The sequence below is a fragment of the Thermobia domestica genome, chromosome 15 (genome assembly GCF_964235325.1).
Source record: "Thermobia domestica chromosome 15, izTheDome1.hap1.1, whole genome shotgun sequence".
Classification (NCBI taxonomy): domain Eukaryota; kingdom Metazoa; phylum Arthropoda; class Insecta; order Zygentoma; family Lepismatidae; genus Thermobia; species Thermobia domestica.
Window position 1 is genome coordinate 135,990,157 of NC_137468.1, and position 24,152 is coordinate 136,014,308.

Below are 24,152 nucleotides of genomic sequence, written 5' to 3' on the forward strand. Positions count from 1 at the left end.
GTTTCGCATTGGATAGTGGTAACCCTCTCACCAGAGTAAATGGAAGCTGTTCGAGTAATAATGAACGCTGAAATAGGCGATTAATAAAGAAAGACCTCATTAGTAAAGAAAGACCAGTTATAGGTATGCGACAATCATTTTGGACATGAGTGTACATAGAATATTTGTGTAGGGTGGTTGTGCCAGTCTTCGACCACCCCCTAGTTGCCGACCACTTGTCACTTTAAAACCAAATATTAGGCTTATTTTCCGATAAAAAAGCATGCTTTTCCGTTATGATTGAATTGCAGCTTATTCTGAACCAATCACAAAGATACTGTCAAAATATATTGCACATGCATTCGGTAATAGCCAATCAAATATATGCCTACGGAAGACGCACTGAGTTTTCGACAACTTTAATCTGTTGCAAATGGGAACGACAGCGCCCATGCTTTTCCATAGTTTTATCTTGTAACGTATATTAGCGTTTCCGTCGAAGAAAAAAAAAAAGAAAAAAAAAGATTTCTGATGGAATTATAATTGTATATTTGGATGTAAAGGTAGGAGTTAAGTAATACGGCTTCTACTCAATAGATACCCTTCCACTTCACTTATGAGTGCTTGTTACGAGGAGTTCCCTCGAATCTCAAGAGATGGCAGCACTAGTGGCTGTAGCTGCTGAGTGGGTTTGCCCAGCAATTCGGTCACTTGAAGATTGGAAAGGGTAAGGGTTAGGTTTAAACTCTTGGAAATTAAATTAAATTCATTTTCGGTATGATACAACATTGGAATTCCCTTTCGAACATATGGTTTGGAATTATGTGATAGTTGGCTTAAATCTACATGAATAAGATTGCTTCAATTAGTGTGTTAACAGAATATTTTGAATATTAGTGTATGTATAAGAATTTCTTGTGTTTTTTGGTAAGTAGAGTGCTATTTTTCTATTGAAGTTGAGTATTGGGTTTGTACTTAGTACTGTCCTGGGGAATAAAGTGAGGACGAATTATTTAACCTCTTTTTGGCTGTAGAAGGAGATTCGAAATTTATTCGTCCTCGCGTTATTTTTCAGAGCAGTGCATGGGAAACCCAATCCTTGGGTTTGGATCCCATTATATTATATATTGGTTCGGATCGCGCATGCTGGGTTCGGATCCCAAATAGCACATTTATGCCAACTTTAGAACTATTACTGGGAGAATATTTGAGTAGGAATTTTCATGTGAAACAAACGCGAAAAACCCGAGTAGACGTATTACTGTTAATTCCTAACCTAACCAAGAATATTGTAAGTTTTGGGGAAAGAAAAGCAAAATTAATTATTCACGTGGATCCGGATTGTCACTGAGTGCCGGAAGGGTGGTAAACTTCAGTGAATGGGAAAAGTAAATGTGTATACGGGTAAAATTGTATCTTTTGGAATTATTAACGATTCTTTTTGATGAATTTATGTTCAAGAAATTTGATACTTTCATAAACTTTGGGAAAATTAAATGTTAATCGTTGAAGTTGTCATTTGTTGGAAAATTTTTGAAGTTATTTCAATATTTAATCGTTTTTCAACGGGGTTTGGAAATTTCTTGTTGTTGTTATATATATATATTGTTCATAATAAATTGTTCAAGTTGAAATTTTCGAGTTTACATATACCTCCTAGTTTAAACAAGCTTGATTGCTACCAGGAAAAAAAAAACATATTATTTTTCAGTGTTTTTTACTCTGCAATTGCCAAAACAAGAATCGGGGAAATCTAACTCGACTAGTGTGCTTGCGATTGATTTGTATGCAGGTAAAGGAAGGAATTGTGTCTGTTTATTGGGCAAGGTTTGACTTTTACCTGTGGACAAATTGATCGCGGGACCACGGTTGTATGTGTGAGCATGCAACGTTACAACTTTCCAATCTTCAAGTGGTACTTGTTTTGGCTATATACTTGCTTAGATTAGAATTTAATGTAAAAAAAAAAAATAAGCGCAGAGTAATATTCAGGAGATATATGAAAAGAAAATAAATTTGTGTGGAGAAATTTTTGAGGGTGCACCTAGCACAAGTTGGCACGAGTTGTTGCGCATTTGCTTATTGTTTGTAAAAGGAGAAGAATTTACGGATAATTTTGAATTCTGGCTACAGGAAAGATGGATACTAGGCAGAATTATGAAAATGTTGATAATTTTGATCGTAGTAGTTCGAGTAGTGAAGAAGGATTTGTGGGTTATGTAGCTTTTGAAAATCCTTGCTTTCATAATGCTGAGTCAAATTTTGAGAGTAACTTTGTTGAACCAAATCGTGGGAGGCCACGGATACGTTCTTCCTCTGTTCCAGGCTTAGATAGACGAAATGTACACAGACATAATATGCGTTCTGAGCATTTGAATTTTGATTTTAATAAATTAGCAACCGAAGGGGTGTATAAATTGTTGTTGGCCGAGACTAATCAATTACCTTTGGTAGACGGTACAAATACAGAATTATCATTCCAATTCATTTTGAAGCTTGACAAAATAGTGCGTAGTAAAGATTTACCGTGTGATGTTATTTTAATAGCTAGTTTAGCGCGGACTAAAGGGGAATTTAATTACCTTTTGCAGTCAATGATTGGTACAGGTTCAGTTTGGGGAGACATTTGTAGACAACTTGTCATTAAATTCATCTCACCTTTGGCTAGAACACAGTTTATGCGTTTAGAGTTTTACCGAGTTATGAGGGAAAATCAAACCTTGTATGAATTTGTGGAGGAAAAATTAGCATTAATACATGTTTTAGATATGAATTTCGAAGAACCAGTGATTTGTAACTTAATCTGTAATATGGTTAGTCCAATGGTTCATAAATTTTTCAACTGTAGGGGGTTACCGATGACTTTTGAACAGCTTGAGGACGCAGCTTTACATTTTGATAATATGTATAGGTACAGTAGCGATTATTACAAACTGAGAAATGCTGTCGGACCAGTAATGGGTAGTGTAAATAAAAAACCCCATAAGGGAATAATAAATAAAACGGCTATTTGTAATGTAATTAGTCAACCTAGTGTTAATAGTAAACCGGTAAATTTGATTGAAGGTAGAAGTTTAGACGGAAATCCTGAACAAAATCAAAATGTAATAGTTTCTGGTAAGAATACTAATACGTCATCAGGTAATGAACAATATCAAGGTAATACAGGTGCCATTAGGAGAAATGTTGTGACTAGTTCTTCGGGTTCAAACATTTTCGAAAAAGGAATAGTGCTTTTGGTAGAAATTCTGAACATAGGTCATTGGTGAATGAATCTGGTTTCCAAACTATAAATTCTTCACAACCTAATAAACATAATAGAGATCTTCTGGTTGTGCCTGCATATATAAAAGGGAAATTAGTAAAAACAATCCTCGATACAGGGAGCGAGTCCTGCTTTGTGAGTGAAGTATTCTTTAAAAATCTGCAAAAACAGTGTAAAATCAGAGAAGTAGATGTTAGTTTGCAAGTTGTAGGTCTTGGTGATCAACAAGTGACAGTTAAATCACGAGTTCGCTTATATTTTCGGATGGGTTTTCAACAGTTTTCTGAAAACTTTTATATAGTTCCATCTACAGAGTTTGATCTCTTATTGGGAAATAGTTTCCATCGAAAATATCAAGCAGTGATAGATGTGTCCAACAGACTTTACAAAATCCAAGCTAGGAAGTTAATAATTCCTATAAATCCCCCATCTAACCTGCAACAGTCTACTCCTCGGACAAACTTTTTATCTTCTAGGGATAGCGTGGTTCATCCCACTCCCGCATGCTCGAAGGGGGCTGAGGAGGCTGCTCGATTCCCTAGAACCTTACAAAATCAGACTTGCAGATCAGAACAGCAGGCGCTTGGAGAACAACAGTTGGCTGCCGAATTGGAAACCTATGTGGATCATGAGGTGCTTCAGGTTACTGATTCTGGGCAGAATGCAGCACCTTCAGAAGGTAATTATAAAGTTTCTTCGGAACTTTCAGTTCAAGATCCTGAATTACAAAATTATGTAAATAATTTAGTAACTTCTTTTTCAGATGTTATTTCAAATCGTTTAGGATGTGTGAAGGATTTCTATTATCAAATTGGATTAATTGATAAAACTCCAGTTAAGTTACAACCGTATAGTGTACCAAACTATAAGCAAAAAGAATTAGATAATTTTATTCAAGATTTAGTAAAAGAGGGGGTGGTAGAAGAGATTAATGCTTCTCCATTTTCCAGTCCATGCTTTTTGGTCCAGAATAGGGACCACAGTAAGAGATTAGTCGTGGCTTACGGCTCTGTGAACAAGAAGATAATTACACGGAATTTTCCATCACCTAATCTTGAAAATGTTATCTCTAGCATATCTAATAACCATATCTTTTCAAAGATTGACCTCAAGAAAAGCTTCTACCAGTGCTTGCTCACTGAGGATAGTAAACAGGTAACCGCCTTTGTGACTAAAAATAAGATGTATCAATTTCGACGTCTGCCAATGGGGTTATCAACTTCACCACATGTTTTGAGTTATTTGATGTCTAAAATATTAGACGGCTTAATTGGGGATAACTTAGAAATATTTTATGACGATGTGTTAATTTTTACACCTGATTTAGAATCACACAAAAAACTGGTTGAGGAAGTTCTAAGTAGGTTCAGGGAAGCTGGGTTATCTGTATCACCTTCCAAAACTCTTTTGTTTCAAACCAGAATAAAATATCTAGGGTTTCAACTTGAACGTGGAACGATGACCATAGATGAGGACCGACTTGAAACTATTAAAAATCTACCGAAACCTAAGAATAGGAAAGGCTTGAATAGGGTGTGTGCATTTTTTCAATTCTTTTCTAAATTTGTACATAACTTTGCTGAACTCATTGCACCTTTACAGGAGATGCGTTCCGCTAAAGTTCCATTTAAATGGACTAAAGAACACGATGATGCTTTTCAAAAACTTAAAGATGCATTTTGTGACGAGGTAATCCTTAAGGTCCCGGATATGAATTCAAGTTTTGTTATTCATTGTGATTCTTCCTTGAAAAACTACAGTGCGATATTATCTCAGTATAATAAAGATGGCGAATTAATGCCAGTACATATGTTTTCAAAGGCCATACCACCATCAGACTGGAGCAAGAATGTGTACGAGTTAGAGGCGAAGGCTTTATCTTTGGCGTTAGAACGTTTCGAATATTATTTGCATAATTTCTTTGTAGTTTACACAGATTCGAAGGCTTTATCTTGGTTACTTCATAATCATAAACGGCAAAGGAAGTACGGTACTCTGATGGAGAAAATTTCCCAGTTTAAATTCAAAATTCTCCATATTAGGACGAGCTCTAACATTGCTGCAGATTTCCTGTCGCGAATAGGAAATCATGTGGAATTTTATACTAATGAACCTAATACAGCTGAGGTTATAAAAGATAATGGTAAAAATGTCAACTTGAGTTTTGTAAATTTTTGGAAATTGCCGTTGTTAAACGAACCTTTGAAAACACATCAACAGACAGATAAAGATCTTCAAGAAATTATAGGGAAATTAAAAAAGAAAGAAAGTGTAGACTCATATATTTTAAGAGATGGTATCTTGTTAAAGAAAACGAAGAGCCAGATTGGGGATGGTTATAGAGTAGTAGTTCCACAAAGTTTAGTACCAACTATACTAGACTATTTCCACTCTCAGTTGATAAGTGGTGCTCATAGAGGGGTAAGAAAGACAACTGCCGCCATTGCTAGACGTATGACATGGCCGAATATGTTTAAGGATATTAATGAGTTTGTAAGATCTTGTTCAAAATGTCAAAGGATTCGTGATAGGAACACCTTGCCTCAGGGAAATTATTATACGAGACATGTAAAAGCTCCAAACAACAGGTTTTTTATTGATATTGCCGGGAAATGGCCTAGTAGTCAGGGGTATGAATATGTATTAGTAGTAGTAGACGCCTGTAGTAAGTTTGTATTCTTAGAACCTTTAAGGAAACTCTCAAGTCAAGCTATTTGTAAGAAATTAATGGATATATTTTTAAGAACTGGATTTGTCTCTAAGGTGGTTCATGATTGCGCGACATATTTCGTATCACAGTACTTTACTCATTTCCTGTATAGCCTAGGGATACAGGACATAAAAACCTCGCCGTATAATCCATCTCCGAACATTTGTGAGAGAACGATACGTAGTTTGAAGGGAATTCTGAAGGCATACATTGATAAGAATCAAAGGAATTGGGCCCAATTACTATCTAAAATTGCTTTCTCTATCAATGTGAGTCTAAATGAAACTACGGGTCTCTCTCCATGTGATATCTACTATGGAAGAACCATGTATAGCCCGCTTGATGTCAAGTGGCTAGTAGATTTGGGTATATTAGACGAAGAAGTCGATAAGAATACGAAATATGAAATCATAAAAAGAAATTTGGAGAACGCCTGGAAAAGATGTGAAAAGACCTACTCTAAGAGGCATTTGCCAGTTAACTTTAAAGTTGGTGATCAAGTCTTGACCAAAAGATTCATAAAGGCATCATTAGAAAAACATTTCAACCCTAAACTTGCTGAACTTTGGGAGGGTCCTTATTTTGTAGTTGGTCAACCAACTATGAATACCTTATGGTTAGAGAAGGTGGACAACCCCCAGGTCAAAATAAAGAGACATGTTCAGCATTGTAAACGGTATATTCTGCCGAGAAATGCGCAACCCGTGAACCAGGTTGGAGACTAAAAGGTTTAGGTGTAAGAAAAAAAATTATTTTGTAAGGAAGATCATTTTATCTTGTATATATATATAAATATGTGACATGTTTGTGTGAATTGTTTGTGTCGCTTAATTTTTGTATCCTGCAGGAGCTGTCCGTGGTTTTGGTCCTACTGTCTTTTGTGGTTATGTCAGAATGAATGAGGGAAGATGATCTTCCAGTATATACCCGAAATTGGATACACATATGTACGCGGATCTTTCTCACCATTGTAATAAAGCACGTCCTCAAGGTATAGATGGATGGAGACTGTAAGTTGTAAAAATTTTTGTATATAAGCATGCAATGCATGGAAATTGTAATTATTATTATGATCAAGATTCTTCTCCTTAAACGCATATATTTTTGATGGATGTAATTAAAAATTTTGGGCAGACGGATCTATATGTAACGTATATTAGCGTTTCCGTCGAAGAAAAAAAAAAGAAAAAAAAAAGATTTCTGATGGAATTATAATTGTATATTTGGATGTAAAGGTAGGAGTTAAGTAATACGGCTTCTACTCAATAGATGCCCTTCCACTTCACTTATGAGTGCTTGTTACGAGGAGTTCCCTCGAATCTCAAGAGATGGCAGCACTAGTGGCTGTAGCTGCTGAGTGGGTTTGCCCAGCAATTCGGTCACTTGAAGATTGGAAAGGGTAAGGGTTAGGTTTAAACTCTTGGAAATTAAATTAAATTCATTTTCGGTATGATACAACATTGGAATTCCCTTTCGAACATATGGTTTGGAATTATGTGATAGTTGGCTTAAATCTACATGAATAAGATTGCTTCAATTAGTGTGTTAACAGAATATTTTGAATATTAGTGTATGTATAAGAATTTCTTGTGTTTTTTGGTAAGTAGAGTGCTATTTTTCTATTGAAGTTGAGTATTGGGTTTGTACTTAGTACTGTCCTGGGGAATAAAGTGAGGACGAATTATTTAACCTCTTTTTGGCTGTAGAAGGAGATTCGAAATTTATTCGTCCTCGCGTTATTTTTCAGAGCAGTGCATGGGAAACCCAATCCTTGGGTTTGGATCCCATTATATTATATATTGGTTCGGATCGCGCATGCTGGGTTCGGATCCCAAATAGCACATTTATGCCAACTTTAGAACTATTACTGGGAGAATATTTGAGTAGGAATTTTCATGTGAAACAAACGCGAAAAACCCGAGTAGACGTATTACTGTTAATTCCTAACCTAACCAAGAATGTTTGTGTCCTTGGCATAGGGTGTTTATTTTGGTAAGGTACCGTATGGTACGTTTCTATACTACTAGGGTGTATTAAAATTTAGTTTCCTATGCGTTACTACATACATTAAAAAAACATTTTTTTAAAAGAATTACTACCGAATATTACTACCGCTCCGCTAATAAGAGGGAGACAGATTGAGGATACCAAACACCTCTACCGTTGATTGAGAAATATTTAGGTGTCGACACTGATGAGCAACATCTACATATGAATTTGAATGTTTTATGGGCTTTAGACAATTGATTCAGACCGGGAAACAAGGGGGACAGAATGTTGGAAGCAAGTAGTCCAGTCCCTAGTTTGAATGCCTGGAATGAGTAAGGACTCTTCCCCCCTTGGTAAAACCTGCCGAAATTGGAAGCAATATCAAAGAAGCACTGCTTCGAAAAAAGAGGGAGCAAACATGCATAAATAGTCAGAGTCGGATTTAGGTTTAGTGGGGAACCAAGCTGTTGAAGGTAATGGGGTCCTTTATGTGTCCAGATGAACATACGCACCCTACATACAGCAATGAAGAAACTAGAGATAATTTAGGAAGCAGACTGGTAGAAGGAGCCCTATTAATTACACGAACGTAGGCTACACAGCAGGAAGCACTGTTGCTACGTATATATAAATTTTACTTTATTTTTTTAAATTTTCTTATATTTTAGAAATCCAATTTTTCTTTAGATTTTGGGGCCCCCAAGAGAGCGGGGCCCTAAGCTATAGCTCGTTTCGCTTACACGTAACTCCGGCACTGTAAATAGTATACATATACAGGCGCGGATCCAAGGGTAGCTATAGAGGCTATAGGCCCCCCCTTGACGCTCAGGTATACACTGGATAAAATAGGCTTCAATCCTGTTTACTCTGGATAAAGAGGCAAACTATGGTTTACCTCCTCCCTTGATCATATCCTGGATCCGCCACTATATATATATATATATATATATATATATATGTACATGCATGTATGTATATAAATGTGTGTGTCTAGTATGTTGTACGATGGAAGCTGATGAAAGAGCTTTATACCATATTATTCTTGATTTTTTGACAGGTAAACAAAGAATATTTCGGGAATTAATCTATCCTAAAGATTATAATAATGTATCTTATTTTTTCTCTTGCATGTATATTCTTAGCCTGCAGGAAGTTTTCATTTCTTTCTTGGAATAGATAAACGAAGACTTTGGTTCGGCTTCTCCTTCACAAATTTTTGTCGATAGGTTGACTTTATCGCTACAAACACAAATTACTTCTTCTCACAGAAACCATCTACAAACACACTGTACTGCTGAAACAGAAACCATCAACCAAAGAAGTCATAAATTTTGCCATTCCTCGTGTTTGAAGTTCCCGTTCTTCACAATGATTTCCTTCCTCCCGCCCCTGTTAAGAAGTTCAAAGTAGATTTTCAAAAGGACTGGCTCCCGCTGAGAAGGAAAGGGGAATGAGGAATGACTATAGTCCATCTAGCAGTTATACGGCCAAGTACGTGAACACGAAAAAATCTGATTTCTGATTTCTGTAGATTCAATTATGAAGGATATAATTTCTCATCGATTGTGAAATGGATGTCTTTGGAAACAGCGAAAAAATAGTACAGTAGCGCACAAATACAAAGATTGTACTCCATTCTCAAAAAAGTCCGGAGTTTTTAGCTCTTTTCCTTACTGTAAAAAAACAGAAGACTTTTCCATCTGATTTTGATCATTTTCTTATGGGAATTTGGATTATAATTATCTGTATTTATAAGAAGAAAATATCACGCACAGCGTTCAAATTGCACCTTTAAAATGACATGCATCATATTTAGTACGCTACTGAGACATTTTTGCGAAAGAACGAAATGAAACTGTGATTTGGCTAAAAAATGTTTGAGATCCCATGTTAAATTGAACACCAATATTCCGGCCGCTGTGACGCACTCCTTCTCCCTCTTAAAGCTCCATGCCACCCTCTGTAACCAATGCTCTCTTTCCCGATAATACAAAACGCTAAAAATTATATAATACTGTTGTTTTGTTGTTTTGTTACCTAGGGCAGCCAGCACTTTAAAAAAATAAAAAGTTGTATCCCACGCAAATAAAATTAAAGAAAAACTCCAAAAAACAATTAAAAATAATGTCATATGTTATTCAAAATATGCCTCATAAGCTTGTGTCCAGCAGTGTGAACTGACCACAAACTCGATACCTGAGACCTATCATCCAGATTGAAAATCAAAAAACGTTCAATAAAAACAATTAGGGTTCAAATTTTTCATGTATTTCAACTTTTCTATAAACTTCAAAATTAAAGATTGGATTTTCATGTACTTCATAATATTTTTGTAAACTTTGAAATTTCTATTTAGGGTTAAAATTTTTATGTAATGTTCAATTTGTTCTTAAAATTCGTAATGCAATGTCACTCACATACTTTCTCTTAGGATGGAGATTTGTTTCAAATAAGTTGCATCATCTGCTCCATCTTAGGAGGGGTATAACTGTGACAGTTGCATCATCACCATTTTTATTTAATTTTTAAATAAATCTTTTTAATTCAGTTTTGCATATAATTATAAACAACGTTAGTAAATATTGTTTTTATTTTCATTTTTGTGTGTAAAGAAGCAAAGGACATTCGTTACTTTTCTTCACTATCCGAGAGTATGATGATTTTTTAATTCTGTATACCTGTCGTTGCGGCAAGAACATTTGGAAGACCCCTTCTATTGCCGCATGCCGCTGCCTAAGCCACATGCGTAAAAGACCACACATACAGAGGACCCTGCGTGAGCCCAAGAAAGGAAAACAAAACAGCTTTTAGCGTCTTTTTGTGAAATTAAAAAAAATAATAAAGTCTAAACACATTGAATTGAATCCCACCCTATCCCGGTCGGAACCGTACATGCCTAAAGGCCATAAAATTAATTCAAATTCAAGTAACTGAATATTCATGTAGTTTCCCAACATTTTCTGGAAAATTAATGGCACTGTTAGGATATGACATTTAATTTGAATAATAAATTTATTATATGTGGTTTAATCCGTTTAATACTGAACTACACTATTCTCGCTTCGTCGTGGAACGCATTCAATATTGTTAGCGGAATAGCTACTATCAGCTTACGTCTGGAATACATCTGTTTTCCTTGCATGTCCTTAAGAATTTTTGTTTCTTCCAGAGATAATGAGTGAGCAGGCCTAAGCTTAAACTGCCAGCTTATTCAAACGAGGATCTACAAAAAGCTCTAAAGGCTTGTTGAAAAAAAAAGCGCTCCATATGAAAGGCATCAGTAATCTATGGAATTCTTCGGGTAACGCTGATGGATAAATTTCATGGTCACAGTCCCAAAAAGCGGAAAATAGATCCAGAACCATACCTAACACAGAAAGAAGAAGAGGGATTAGAAAACTGGCTCCTTAATGTGAGCAAAAGGGCTTTCTACAAAAGAAATACGATCTTCTGAACAGTGTTAAAAAATTGTCGATTCAGAAAAACGCAAAACGCCGTTCAAAGACAATCAAGCTGGTGAAACCTGGCACTATACTTACTTGAGGAGACACCCACAAATTGTATCCCTAAACTTTGAACAAGGCGCGGTACGCTCTAACCGAGGAAAACATTCGCATGTGGTTTTAAGACCTTGAGAAATACTTCAAACAAACGGGACAATCTGATATTCTAAATGATTCTGAGCGAATATTTAATGCTGATGAATCCAGCTTTCAACTGTGTTACAAATCAGGAAAGGCGTTGGAGTCCAAAGCGTGGAAAAATATGTACGAGGTGAAGGGCAACGAGAAAGAAACATTAACACTGATTTGCACTTTTTCCGCAGCAGGAGAAATTGTTCCCCGATGGTCGTACATCTGTATGTAAGACAGGCCCGTCTCCAGGGGGGTCTAGGGGGGACCAGGCCCACCCTAAATTTTTGCTGGCCCCCTCTAAAATTTTCACGGTAGGCTTGCAAATGAAATATATGGTGATGAACTATAATATTGTTAGATCGGGCCCCCCCTAACTTCAGCCGGGCCCCCCCTAAATTTTTGGTCTGGCTACCGGCCTGATGTAAGACATCTTCCAAAGGACGTCATCAGTGCAGTTTCTTCAGAGATTTTCATAGGCAGGTCAGGTCAGATAGCGGCTGGATGCGAAGTGAAACACTACGAATGGATAGCAAACGGCTTCCTAAAATGGGTAAATGACCCCTGTATTGAGAAACCAGTCCTTCTGCTAATCGACGGCCACAAGACTCACTTGGCAATGAAAGTCAGCGAATTTTGTTCCAGCCATGCTATAGTACTCTATTGCCTTCCACCAAACAGCACACATATTCTTCAACCCTACGACGTATCAGTGTTCAAATCGTTTTCGAGAGTTCTACATGGAAACTGAGTAAAATGTTACACGTGTCATTTCTGCACCACTAATTAAAAGAGTGATATACAAGGTAGCAACACAATTAGTAATTAAAAACGAATTCAGAAGATGCGGTTTATACCCCTTCAACCCAGAGAAGACGAAATATGTTTGGTGCTCCATTCCACTGAATCTTAAATGAATTTAGTGGTCCCTTTCTTGACAAAACTATCACAAAATTAATTAATCTCAGCGACCATTGTGCGAAACAGTGAAGTCAGACCTGAAAAACTAATGACGTAATATCTACAGATGCTATTAGTTTGGTAAAGTTATGCTTTAGCGTTCATACTGTAATTAAAAACGCATTAACCTAGTAGTGGTCGATGACTAAGCAGTAGGCGGTCGAACACTAACGAAAAATGGTCGGACACTAAAAGAAATCAGTTACTGGTGTTTCTCCGACTAATATTACATAAGTGGAATAAGTTATCTCAGTTTTGGATAAAGTATAGATAAAATATAGTTTTAGGAACACATGTGAGCTACTTGCATCCTCCTCAGTGTTGCCCACAGTAGCTCTGGAGTGGGCTGAAAAATAGTACCAAACTGAAATAAAAAGGGCTGAATTCATTTTTTGCCAAAAAGTAAAATATTTTTGCTCACGTATGATCATCCCTGATCTAACTTTAGGCCTATACATAAAGTTTGTTACAACGCGTCGATATAGATCTCTAAAACGCAGAAATGATCTGGTACTTTTATATTCGTCAATATGGCGTTACTAGTAAACAACTTAACCCGGTAAACCGGCAACTACGTCAATGTATTATTTCGTGCTATAATGTGCCCTGGGGGGGGGGGGGAGAAAGGACGGTACCGTCGCAAAATTCGGAAGGAAAAAGAATATATATATATATATATATATATATGTGTGTGTGTGTGTGTGTGTGTGTGTGTAAAATTGAAGGAAAAGTAAGAAAAAGTGTTCAAAATCAAGGAAAACCAGGGTTTATTCTTTAAAATTTTATTACGCTTCCCGCCAATCATAGTGGCGTATTGTGGCTGGCCTATCGACCTCAGTCATATGTATCCTCGTCGCCAAAAGTGCCTTTACATCGCCGTGACGAGTATGTGACTGTGCAGTACTCTAAGGAAGGGATGGTTACATAAGAATTTGTGATTAATTTTGAAGAGTTTTTATTTTGACTAGGGAAATAACGTAGGTATAGAGAGTAAAGGCACAGATTTCAAGCCTCAGTGCACTGTCATCTCTGTTTTTCAATTTATTGCCTTATATGTTAAGTTAAACACCACAACATCTGTCACTTATAGTGTAGATCATCTTACTTTTTAAAATTGCCACTTTAGCTTATTGGTCCAAATACTAATCTCCAGACATGATGTAGAGAGAAGAGAAAGAAAGAGATACAACATCTGTAAGATTTATGTAATTCACTAAGGAACTATAGGGACTGACTGACCTAATTACTGCTACTAACGCTTTTCACTCTTCAGGAATTTACTACGACATGTTTCCTAAGTCCTAAATCTGTGCATGAATTATATCATTCGCCTCACTGTAATTATTTGGAAATGGAAACTGATTATGCTGAACGTGAATATGTTTCGCTGTCGTAAAGCAAGGACCATAATAAATGTAAATAAGGCTCTCATTATTATATAAAACACAGAAGTATTTATTCCGTGTATAAAACAATATAATACAGTAACTAAGCAACATCATAATCACTAACGCCCGCAGAATTTTTTCCAACGGGGGGCGGGGCAAAAGAACCTATAGAAAAATCTTTGAGTTTTACGTCCCACGATTATGCCGGTTAGGCTAAGGGAGACAGTGATGATGAGTAATGAATGAAATGGTGGAATGAAGAAAGTGGGGGAAACGGCAGAACCTCGAGAAAACCCACGCACACGGTATTTGTCTAACACAAAGTTGAATTGTCGTGGGCTGGGGTCGAGCCCGGGACCCCAAGCAGCAGAATTGAACGCTGTACCACTGAGCCACCGCCTCCCCTGAGTCAAACGTCCCCGCGTCAAAAGGGCCTGAGTCAAAAGGTCTCCGCAACAAAAGGATGCGAGTCAAAAGTCCCGAATCAAAACGCCCATCATTAAAAGAGCCCGGGTCAAACGGCTCCCACGAAAAAATGACCCAGGTCAAAAGGCCCTGCGTCTAACAGGAGAAAAAGGGTCCCGCTACAAAAGGTCCTCAGTCAAAAAGGCCCGAGTCAAAAGGCCCGTCATAAAGAGAGCCCGGGTAAAAGGGTTCCACGACAAAATGACAAAAGGCAAAAAGCCTTGCGTCAAACGAACCCGGGTGAAAACCCACGCAACGGTGTTTGTCCACCACAAAGTTCAATTGGCGTGGGCTGGGATCGAACCCGGGATCCCAAGCAGCAGAGGTGAACGCTCTACCACTGAGCCACCCCGGCCCCTGATTCAAACGCCACCGCGTCAAAGAGCCCGGGTCAAATGGTCTCCGCAACAAATGGGCGCGAGTGAAGTCCCGAATGAAAACGTCCCTCATCAAACGGGCCCTGGTCAAAAGGAGCCGAATCAAAAAGCCTCTCATAAAAAGATCCCGGGTTAAAGGGTCCCTCGATAAAATGACCCAAGTCAAGAGGCCATGCGTCAAACGGTCCCAGGAGAAAAGGGGGCCGCTGCAAAAGGGCCTGAGTAAAACGGCCCCGAATTACAAGGGCCCGAATCGAAAGGAACCGAATCAAAACGCTCTCATAAATAGAGCCCGGTCAAACGGGTCCCACGACAAAATGACCCAAGTCAAACGGGTCCAGGAGAAAAAGGGTCCCGTTACAAAAGGTCCCGAGTCAAACGGGCCCGAGTCAAAAGGCCCCTTATAAAAAGAGCTCGCGTCAAAATGGGTCCACGACAAAATGACCCAAGTCAAAAGACCCTGCGTCAAACGAGCCCGAGTGAAAACCTACGCAACGGTGTTTGTCCACCACAAAGCTTAATTGGCGTGGGCTGGGATCGAACCCAGGATCCCAAGCAGCAGAGGTGAACGCTCTACCACTAAGCCACCGCTGCCTCTGAGTCAAACGGCACCGCGTCAGAGCCCGGGTCAAATAGTCTCCGCAACAAAAAGGCGCGAGTGAAGTCCTGAATGAAAACGCCGCTCATCAAACGGGCACTGGTCAAAAGGAGCCCAATCAAAATGCCCATGATAAAAAGATGCCGGGTTAAAGGGTTCCTCGATATAATGACCCAAGTCAAAAGGCCCTGCGTCAAACGAACCCGGGTGAAAACCCACGCAACGGTGTTTGTCCACCACAAGGTTCAATTGGCGTGGGCTGGGATCGAACCCGGGATCCCAAGCAACAGAGATGAACGCTCTACCACTGAGCCACTGCAGGCCCTGAGTCAAACGGCACCGCGTCAAAGAGCCCGGGTCTAATTGTCTCCGCAACAAAAGGGTACGAGTGTAGCCCCGAATCAAAACGCCCCTCATAAATAGAGTTCGGTCAAAAAAAGCCGAATCAAAATTCCCCTTTAAAAAAGAGCCCGGGTTAAAGGGACCCTCGATACAATAACCCAAGTCAAAAGGCCATGCGTCAAACAGACCCACGAGAAAAAGGGCCCGCTGAAAATGGCTCGAGTCAGACGGCCACGGATTAAAAAGGCCCGAATCGAAAGGAACCGAATCAAAACGCCCCTCATAAATAGAGCTCGGTCAAACGGGTCCTACGTCAAAACGACCCAAGTCAAACGGGCCCATGTTAAAAATGGTCCCGCTACAAAAGGTCCAGAGTCAAACAGACCCGAGTGAAAAGGCTTCTCATAAAAAGAGCCCGGATCAAAATTACACGACAAAATGACCGAAGTCAAAAGGCCCTGCGTCAAACGAGCCCGGGTGAAAACCCACGCAACGGTTTTTGTCCACCACAAGGTTCAATTGGCGTGGGCTGGGATCGAACCCGGGATCCCAAGCAACAGAGGTGAACGCTCTACCACTGAGCCACCGCAGCCCCTGTGTCAAACGGCACCGCGTCAAACAGCCCGGGTCGAATGGTCTCCGCAACAAAAGGGCGCGAGTGAAGTCCCTGAAACGCCCCTCATCAAACGGGCCCTGGTCAAAAGAAGCCGAATCAAAATGACCCTCATAAAAAGATCCCGGGTTAAAGGGTCCCTCAATAAAATGACCCAAGTCAAAAGGCCCTGCGTCAAACAGGTCCAGGAGAAAAAAGGGCCCGCTGCAAAGGAGCTCGAGTCCAACGGCCCCGGATTAAAAGGGCCTGAATCGAAAGGAGCCAAATAAAAACGCTCCTCATAAATAGAGCCCGGTCAAACGGGTCCCATGACAAAATGACCCAAGTCAAACGGGTCCAGATTAAAAAGGGTCCCGCTACAAAAGGTCCAGAGTCAAACGGGCCCGAGTCAAAAGGCCCCTTATAAAAAGAGCCCGGGTCAAAATGGGTCCACGACAAAACGACCCAAGTCAAAAGGCCCTCCGTCAAACGAGCCCGAGTGAAAACCTACGCAACGGTGTTTGTCCACCACAAAGTTCAATTGGCGTGGCCTGGGATCGAACCCGGGATCCCAAGCAGCAGAGGTGAACGCTCTACCACTGAGCAACCGCGGCCTCTGAGTCAAACGGCACCGCGCCAGAGCCCGAATCAAATGGTCTCCGGAACAAAAAGGCGCGAGTGAAGTCCTGAATGAAAACGCCCCTCATCAAACGGGCCCTGGTCAAAAGAAGCCGAATCAAAATGCTCCTCATAAAAAGAGCCCGGGTTAAAGGGTCCGTCGATAAAATGACCCAAGTCAAAAGGCCCTGCGTCAAACTGGACGAGGACTAAAAGGGCCCGGATTAAAAGGGCCCGAATCGAAAGGAGCCGAATCAAAACTCTCCTCATAAATAGAGCCCGGTCAAACGGGTCCCACGACAAAATGACCCAAGTCAAAAGGCTCTGCGTCAAACGTACCCGGACGAAAATCCACGCAACGGTGTTTGTCCACCACAAAGTTCAATTGGCGTGGGCTGGGATCGAACCCGGGATCCCAAGCAACAGAGATGAACGCTCTACCACTGAGCCACTGCTGGCCCTAAGTCAAACGGCACCCCGTCAAAGATCCCGATTCTAATTGTCTCAGCAACAAAAGGGTGCAAGTGTAGACCTGAATCAAAACGCCCGTCATAAATTGAGCTCGGTCAAAAGGAGCCGAATCAAAATGCCCTTATAAAAAGAACCCGGGTTAAGGGACCCTCCATACAATGACCCAAGTCAAAAGGCCATGCGTCAAACGGGCCCAGGAGAAAAAAGGACCCGCTGCAAAAGAGCTCGAATCAGACGGCCACGGAATGAAAGGGCCCGAATCGAAAGGAACCGAATCAAAACGCCCCTCATAAATAGAGCTCGGTCAAACAGGTCCCACGACAAAATGACCCAAGTCAAACGGGCCCAGGATAAAAAAGGTCCCGCTACAAAAGGTCCAGAATCAAACAGGCCCGAGTAAAAACGCTCCTCATAAAAAGAGCCCGGATCAAAATTACACGACGAAATGACCTAAGTCAAAAGGCCCTGCGTCAAACGAGTCCCGGAAAACCCACGCAACGGTTTTTGTCCACCACAAGGTTCAATTGGCGTGGGCTGGGATCGAATCCGGGATCCCAAGCAGCAGAGGTGAACGCTCTACCACTGAGCCACCGCAGCCCCTGTGTCAAACGGCACCGCGTCAAACAGCCCGGGTCAAATGGTCTCCGCAACAAAATGGGGCGAGTGAAGCCCCGGAAACGCCCCTCATAAAACGGGCCCTGGTCAAAAGGAACCGAATCAAAATTCCCCCATAAAAAGAGACCGGTTTAATGGGTCCTTCGATAAAATGACCCAAGTCAAAAGGCCCTGCGTCAAACAGGTCCAGGAGAAAAAGGGGTCCGCTGCAAAAGGGCCCGAGTCCAACGGCCTCGGATTAAAAGGGCCCGAATCGAAAGGAGCCAAATCAAAACGCTCCTCATAAATAGAGCCCGGTCAAGCGGGTCCACGACAAAATGATCCAAGTCAAAAGGCCCTGCGTCAAACGAGCCCGGGTGAAAACCCACGCAACGGTTTTTGTCCACCACAAGGTTCAATTGGCGAGGGCTGGGATTGAACCCAGGATCCCAAGCAGCAGAGGTGAACGCTCTACCACTGAGCCACCGCGGGCTCTGAGTCAAACGGCACCGCGTCAGAGCCCGGGTCAAATGGTCTCTGGAACAAAAAGGCGCGAGTGAAATCCCGAATCAAAACGCCCCTCATCAAACGGGCCCTGGTCAAAAGGAGCCGAATCAAAATGCTCCTCATAAAAAGAGCCCGGGTTAAAGGGTCCCTCGATAAAATGACCCAAGTCAAAAGGCTCTGCGTCAAACGTACCCGGGCGAAAACCCACGCAACGGTGTTTGTCCACCACAAAGTTCAATTGGCGTGGCCTGGGATTGAACCCGGGATCCCAAGCAGCTGAGGTGAACGCTCTACCACTGAGCCACCGCGGCCCTGAGTCAAAAGCAGAGTGTCAAAGAGCACGGGTCAAATAGTCACCGCAACAAAAGGGCGCGAGTGAAGTCCCGAATCAAAACGCCCCTCATCAAACGGGCCCTGGTCAAAAGGAGCCGAATCAAAATGCCCGTTATAAAAAGAGCCCTCGTTAAAGGGTCCCTCGATAAAATTACCCAAGTCAAAAGGCCATGCGTCAAACGGGCCGAGGAGAAAAAGTGGCCCGCTGCAAAAGGGCCCGAGTCAGACGGCCCTGGATTAAAAGGGCCCGAATCGAAAGGAGCCAAATCAAAACGCTCCTCATAAATAGAGCCCGGTCAAACGGGTCCTACGTCAAATTGACCCAAGTCAAACGGGCCCATGTTAAAAATGGTCCCGCTACAAAAGGTCCAGAGTCAAACAGACCCGAGTGAAAAGGCTCCTCATAAAAAGAGCCCGGATCAAAATTACACGACAAAATGACCGAAGTCAAAAGGCCCTGCGTCAAACGAGCCCGGGTGAAAACCCACGCAACGGTTTTTGTCCACCACAAGGTTCAATTGGCGTGGGTTGGGATCGAACCCGGGATCCCAAGCAGCAGAGATAAACGCTCTACAACTGAGCCACCCCGGCTTCTGAGTCAAACGCCACCGCGTCAAAGAGCCCGGGTCAAATGGTCTCCGCCACAAATGGGCGCGAGTGAAGTCCCGAATGAAAACGCCCTTCATCAAACGGGCCCTGGTCAAAAGGAGCCGAATCAAAATGCCCCTCATAAAAAGATCCCGGGTTAAAGGGTCCCTCAATAAAATGACCCAAGTCAAGAGGCCCTGCGTCAAACGGTCCCAGGAGAAAAGGGGGCCGATGCAAAAGTTCCAGAGTCAAACGGCCCCAAATTAAAAGGGCCCGTATCGAAAGGAACCGAGTCAAAACGCTCTCATAAATAGAGCCCGGTCAAACGGGTCCCAAGACAAAATGACCCAAGTCAAACGGGTCCAGGATAAAAAGGGTCCCGCTACAAAAGTTCCCGAGTCAAACGAGCCCGAGTCAAAAGGCTCCTTATAAAAAGAGCCCGGGTCAAAATGGGTCCACGACAAAACGACCCAAGTCAAAAGGCCTTGCGTCAAACGAGCCCGAGTGAAAACCTACGCAACGGTGTTTGTCTACCACAAGGTTCAATTGGCGTGGGCTGGGATCGAACCCGGGATCCCAAGCAGCAGAGGTGAACGCTCTACCACTGAGCCACCGCGGGCCCTGAGTCAAACTGCACCGCGTCAGAGCCCGGGTCAAATGGTCTCTGGAACAAAAAGGCGCGAGTGAAATCCCGAATCAAAACGCCCCTCATCAAACGGGCCGTGGTCAAAAGGAGCCGAATCAAAATGCTCCTCATAAAAAGAGCCCGGGTTAAAGGGTACCTCGATAAAATGACCCAAGTCAAAAGGCCCTGCGTCAAACGGGCCCAGGAGAAAAAGGGCCCGGATTAAAAGGGCCCGAATCGAAAGTAGCCGAATCAAAACTCCCCTCATAAATAGAGCCCGGTCAAACAGGTCCCACGACGAAATGACCCAAGTCAAAAGGCCCTGCGTCAAACGTACCCGGGCGAAAACGAACGCAACGGTGATTGTCCACCACAAAGTTCAATTGGCGTGGCCTGGGATCGAACCCGGGATCCCAAGCAGCTGAGGTGAACGCTCTACCACTGAGCCACCGCGGCCCTGAGTCAAAAGCAGCGTGTCAAAGAGCACGGGTCAAATAGTCTCTGCAACAAAAGGACGCGAGTGAAGTCCCGAATCAAAACGCCCCTCATCAAACGGGCCCTGGTCAAAAGGAGCCGAATCAAAATGCCCGTTATAAAAAAAGCCCTCGTTAAAGGGTCCGTCGATAAAATTACCCAAGTCAAAAGGCCATGCGTCAAACGGGCCGAGGAGAAAAAGTGGCCCGCTGCAAAAGGGCCCGAGTCAGACGGCCACGGATTAAAAGGCCCGAATCGAAAGGAACCGAATCAAAACGCCCCTCATAAATAGAGCCCGGGTTAAAGGGTACCTCGATAAAATGACCCAAGTCAAAAGGCCCTGCGTCAAACGGGCCCAGGAGAAAAAGGGCCCGGATTAAAAGGGCCCGAATCGAAAGTAGCCGAATCAAAACTCCCCTCGTAAATAGAGCCCGGTCAAACAGGTCCCACGACGAAACGATCCAAGTCAAAGGGCCTGCGTCAGACGAGCCCGGGTGAAAACCCACGCAACGGTTTTTGTCCACCACAAGGTTCAATTGGCGTGGGTTGGGATCGAACCCGGGATCCCAAGCAGCAGAGGTGAACGCTCTACAACTGAGCTACCCCGGCTCCTGAGTCAAACGCCACCGCGTCAAAGAGCCCGGTTCAAATGGTCTCCGCCACAAATGGGCGCGAGTGAAGTCCCGAATGAAAACGCCCTTCATCAAACGGGCCCTGGTCAAAAGGAGCCGAATCAAAATGCCCCTCATAAAAAGATCCCGGGTTAAAGGGTCCCTCAATAAAATGACCCAAGTCAAGAGGCCCTGCGTCAAACGGTCCCAGGAGAAAAGGGGGCCGCTGCAAAAGTTCCAGAGTCAAACGGCCCCAAATTAAAAGGGCCCGTATCGAAAGGAACCGAATCAAAACGCTCTCATAAATTGAGCCCGGTCAAACGGGTCCCATGACAAAATGACCCAAGTCAAACGGGTCCAGGATAAAAAGGGTCCCGCTACAAAAGTTCCCGAGTCAAACGAGCCCGATTCAATTTCCCCTTATAAAAAGAGCCCGGGTCAAGATGGGTCCACGACAAAACGACCCAAGTCAAAAGGCCCTGCGTCAAACGAGCCCGAGTGAAAACCTACGCAACGGTGTTTGTCTACCACAAGGTTCAATTGGCGTGGGCTGGAATCGAACCCGGGATCCCAAGCTCTACCACTGAGCCACCGCGGGCCCTGAGTCAAACTGCACCGCGTCAGAGCCCGGGTCAAATGGTCTCTGGAACAAAAAGGCGCGAGTGAAATCCCGAATCAAAACGCCCCTCATCAAACGGGCCGTGGTCAAAAGGAGCCGAATCAAAATGCCCTGCGTCAAACGGGCCCAGGAGAAAACGAGCCCGGATTAAAAGGGCCCGAATCGAAAGTAGCCGAATCAAAACTCCCCTCTTAAGTAGAGCCCGGTCAAACAGGTCCCACGACGAAATGACCCAAGTCAAAAGGCCCTGCGTCAAACGTATCCGGGCGAAAACGAACGCAACGGTGTTTGTCCACCACAAAGTTCAATTGGCGTGGCCTGGGATCGAACCCGGGATCCCAAGCAGCTGAGGTGAACGCTCTACCACTGAGCCACCGCGGCCCTGAGTCAAAAGCAGCGTGTCAAAGAGAACGGGTCAAATAGTCTCTGCAACAAAAGGACGCGAGTGAAGTCCCGAATCAAAACGCCCCTCATCAAACGGGCCCTGGTCAAAAGGAGCCGAATCAAAATGCCCGTTATAAAAAGAGCCCTCGTTAAAGGGTCCCTCGATAAAATTACCCAAGTCAAAAGGCCATGCGTCAAACGGGCCGAGGAGAAAAAGTGGCCCGCTGCAAAAGGGCCCGAGTCAGACGGCCCTGGATTAAAAGGGCCCGAATCGAAAGGAGCCAAATCAAAACGCTCCTCATAAATAGAGCCCGGTCAAACGGGTCCTACGTCAAAATGACCCAAGTCAAACGGGCCCATGTTAAAAATGGTCCCGCTACAAAAGGTGCAGAGTCAAACAGACCCGAGTGAAAAGGCTCCTCATAAAAAGAGCCCGGATCAAAATTACACGACAAAATGACCGAAGTCAAAAGGCCCTGCGTCAAACGAGCCCGGGTGAAAACCCACGCAACGGTTTTTGTCCACCACAAGGTTCAATTGGCGTGGGTTGGGATCGAACCCGGGATCCCAAGCAGCAGAGATAAACGCTCTACAACTGAGCCACCCCGGCTTCTGAGTCAAACGCCACCGCGTCAAAGAGCCCGGGTCAAATGGTCTCCGCCACAAATGGGCGCGAGTGAAGTCCCGAATGAAAACGCCCTTCATCAAACGGGCCCTGGTCAAAAAGAGCCGAATCAAAATGCCCCTCATAAAAAGATCCCGGGTTAAAGGGTCCCTCAATAAAATGACCCAAGTCAAGAGGCCCTGCGTCAAACGGTCCCAGGAGAAAAGGGGGCCGATGCAAAAGTTCCAGAGTCAAACGGCCCCAAATTAAAAGGGCCCGTATCGAAAGGAACCGAGTCAAAACGCTCTCATAAATAGAGCCCGGTCAAACGGGTCCCAAGACAAAATGACCCAAGTCAAACGGGTCCAGGATAAAAAGGGTCCCGCTACAAAAGTTCCCGAGTCAAACGAGCCCGAGTCAAAAGGCTCCTTATAAAAAGAGCCCGGGTCAAAATGGGTCCACGACAAAACGACCCAAGTCAAAAGGCCCTGCGTCAAACGAGCCCGAGTGAAAACCTACGCAACGGTGTTTGTCTACCACAAGGTTCAATTGGCGTGGGCTGGGATCGAACCCGGGATCCCAAGCTGCAGAGGTGAACGCTCTACCACTGAGCCACCGCGGGCCCTGAGTCAAACTGCACCGCGTCAGAGCCCGGGTCAAATGGTCTCTGGAACAAAAAGGCGCGAGTGAAATCCCGAATCAAAACGCCCCTCATCAAACGGGCCCTGGTCAAAAGGAGCCGAATCAAAATGCTCCTCATAAAAAGAGCACGGGTTAAAGGGTACCTCGATAAAATGACCCAAGTCAAAAGGCCCTGCGTCAAACGGGCCCAGGAGAAAAAGGGCCCGGATTAAAAGGGCCCGAATCGAAAGTAGCCGAATCAAAACTCCCCTCATAAATAGAGCCCGGTCAAACAGGTCCCACGACGAAATGACCCAAGTCAAAAGGCCCTGCGTCAAACGTACCCGGGCGAAAACGAACGCAACGGTGATTGTCCACCACAAAGTTCAATTGGCGTGGCCTGGGATCGAACCCGGGATCCCAAGCAGCTGAGGTGAACGCTCTACCACTGAGCCACCGCGGCCCTGAGTCAAAAGCAGCGTGTCAAAGAGCACGGGTCAAATAGTCTCTGCAACAAAAGGACGCGAGTGAAGTCCCGAATCAAAACGCCCCTCATCAAACGGGCCCTGGTCAAAAGGAGCCGAATCAAAATGCCCGTTATAAAAAAAGCCCTCGTTAAAGGGTCCGTCGATAAAATTACCCAAGTCAAAAGGCCATGCGTCAAACGGGCCGAGGAGAAAAAGTGGCCCGCTGCAAAAGGGCCCGAGTCAGACGGCCACGGATTAAAAGGCCCGAATCGAAAGGAACCGAATCAAAACGCCCCTCATAAATAGAGCCCGGGTTAAAGGGTACCTCGATAAAATGAC

General features: G+C 43.2%; 1 protein-coding gene across 1 annotated transcript; it reads left to right on the top strand.

The window, feature by feature from the left end:
• The first annotated feature begins 3,274 nt into the window (after window positions 1-3,274).
• LOC145671908 (uncharacterized) lies at window positions 3,275-6,885 on the top strand. Its single transcript, XM_081741118.1, has 2 exons — window positions 3,275-3,923; window positions 6,802-6,885. Exons 1-2 carry the CDS (start codon window positions 3,509-3,511, stop codon window positions 6,864-6,866), a joined length of 480 nt encoding a protein of 159 aa, XP_081597244.1. The 5' UTR covers window positions 3,275-3,508; the 3' UTR covers window positions 6,867-6,885.
• The last annotated feature ends 17,267 nt before the right edge of the window (window positions 6,886-24,152 follow it).

What these genes read in the sequence shown, in the direction of transcription:
- LOC145671908 (XM_081741118.1), top strand. Translation starts at nt 3,509, where the DNA reads ATGGGTTTTCAACAGTTTTCTGAAAACTTTTATATAGTTCCATCTACA. An exon ending in GAATGCAGCACCTTCAGAAG is followed by an intron (nt 3,924 to 6,801) that starts GTAATTATAAAG and finishes TGTATCCTGCAG; the next exon opens with GAGCTGTCCGTGGTTTTGGT.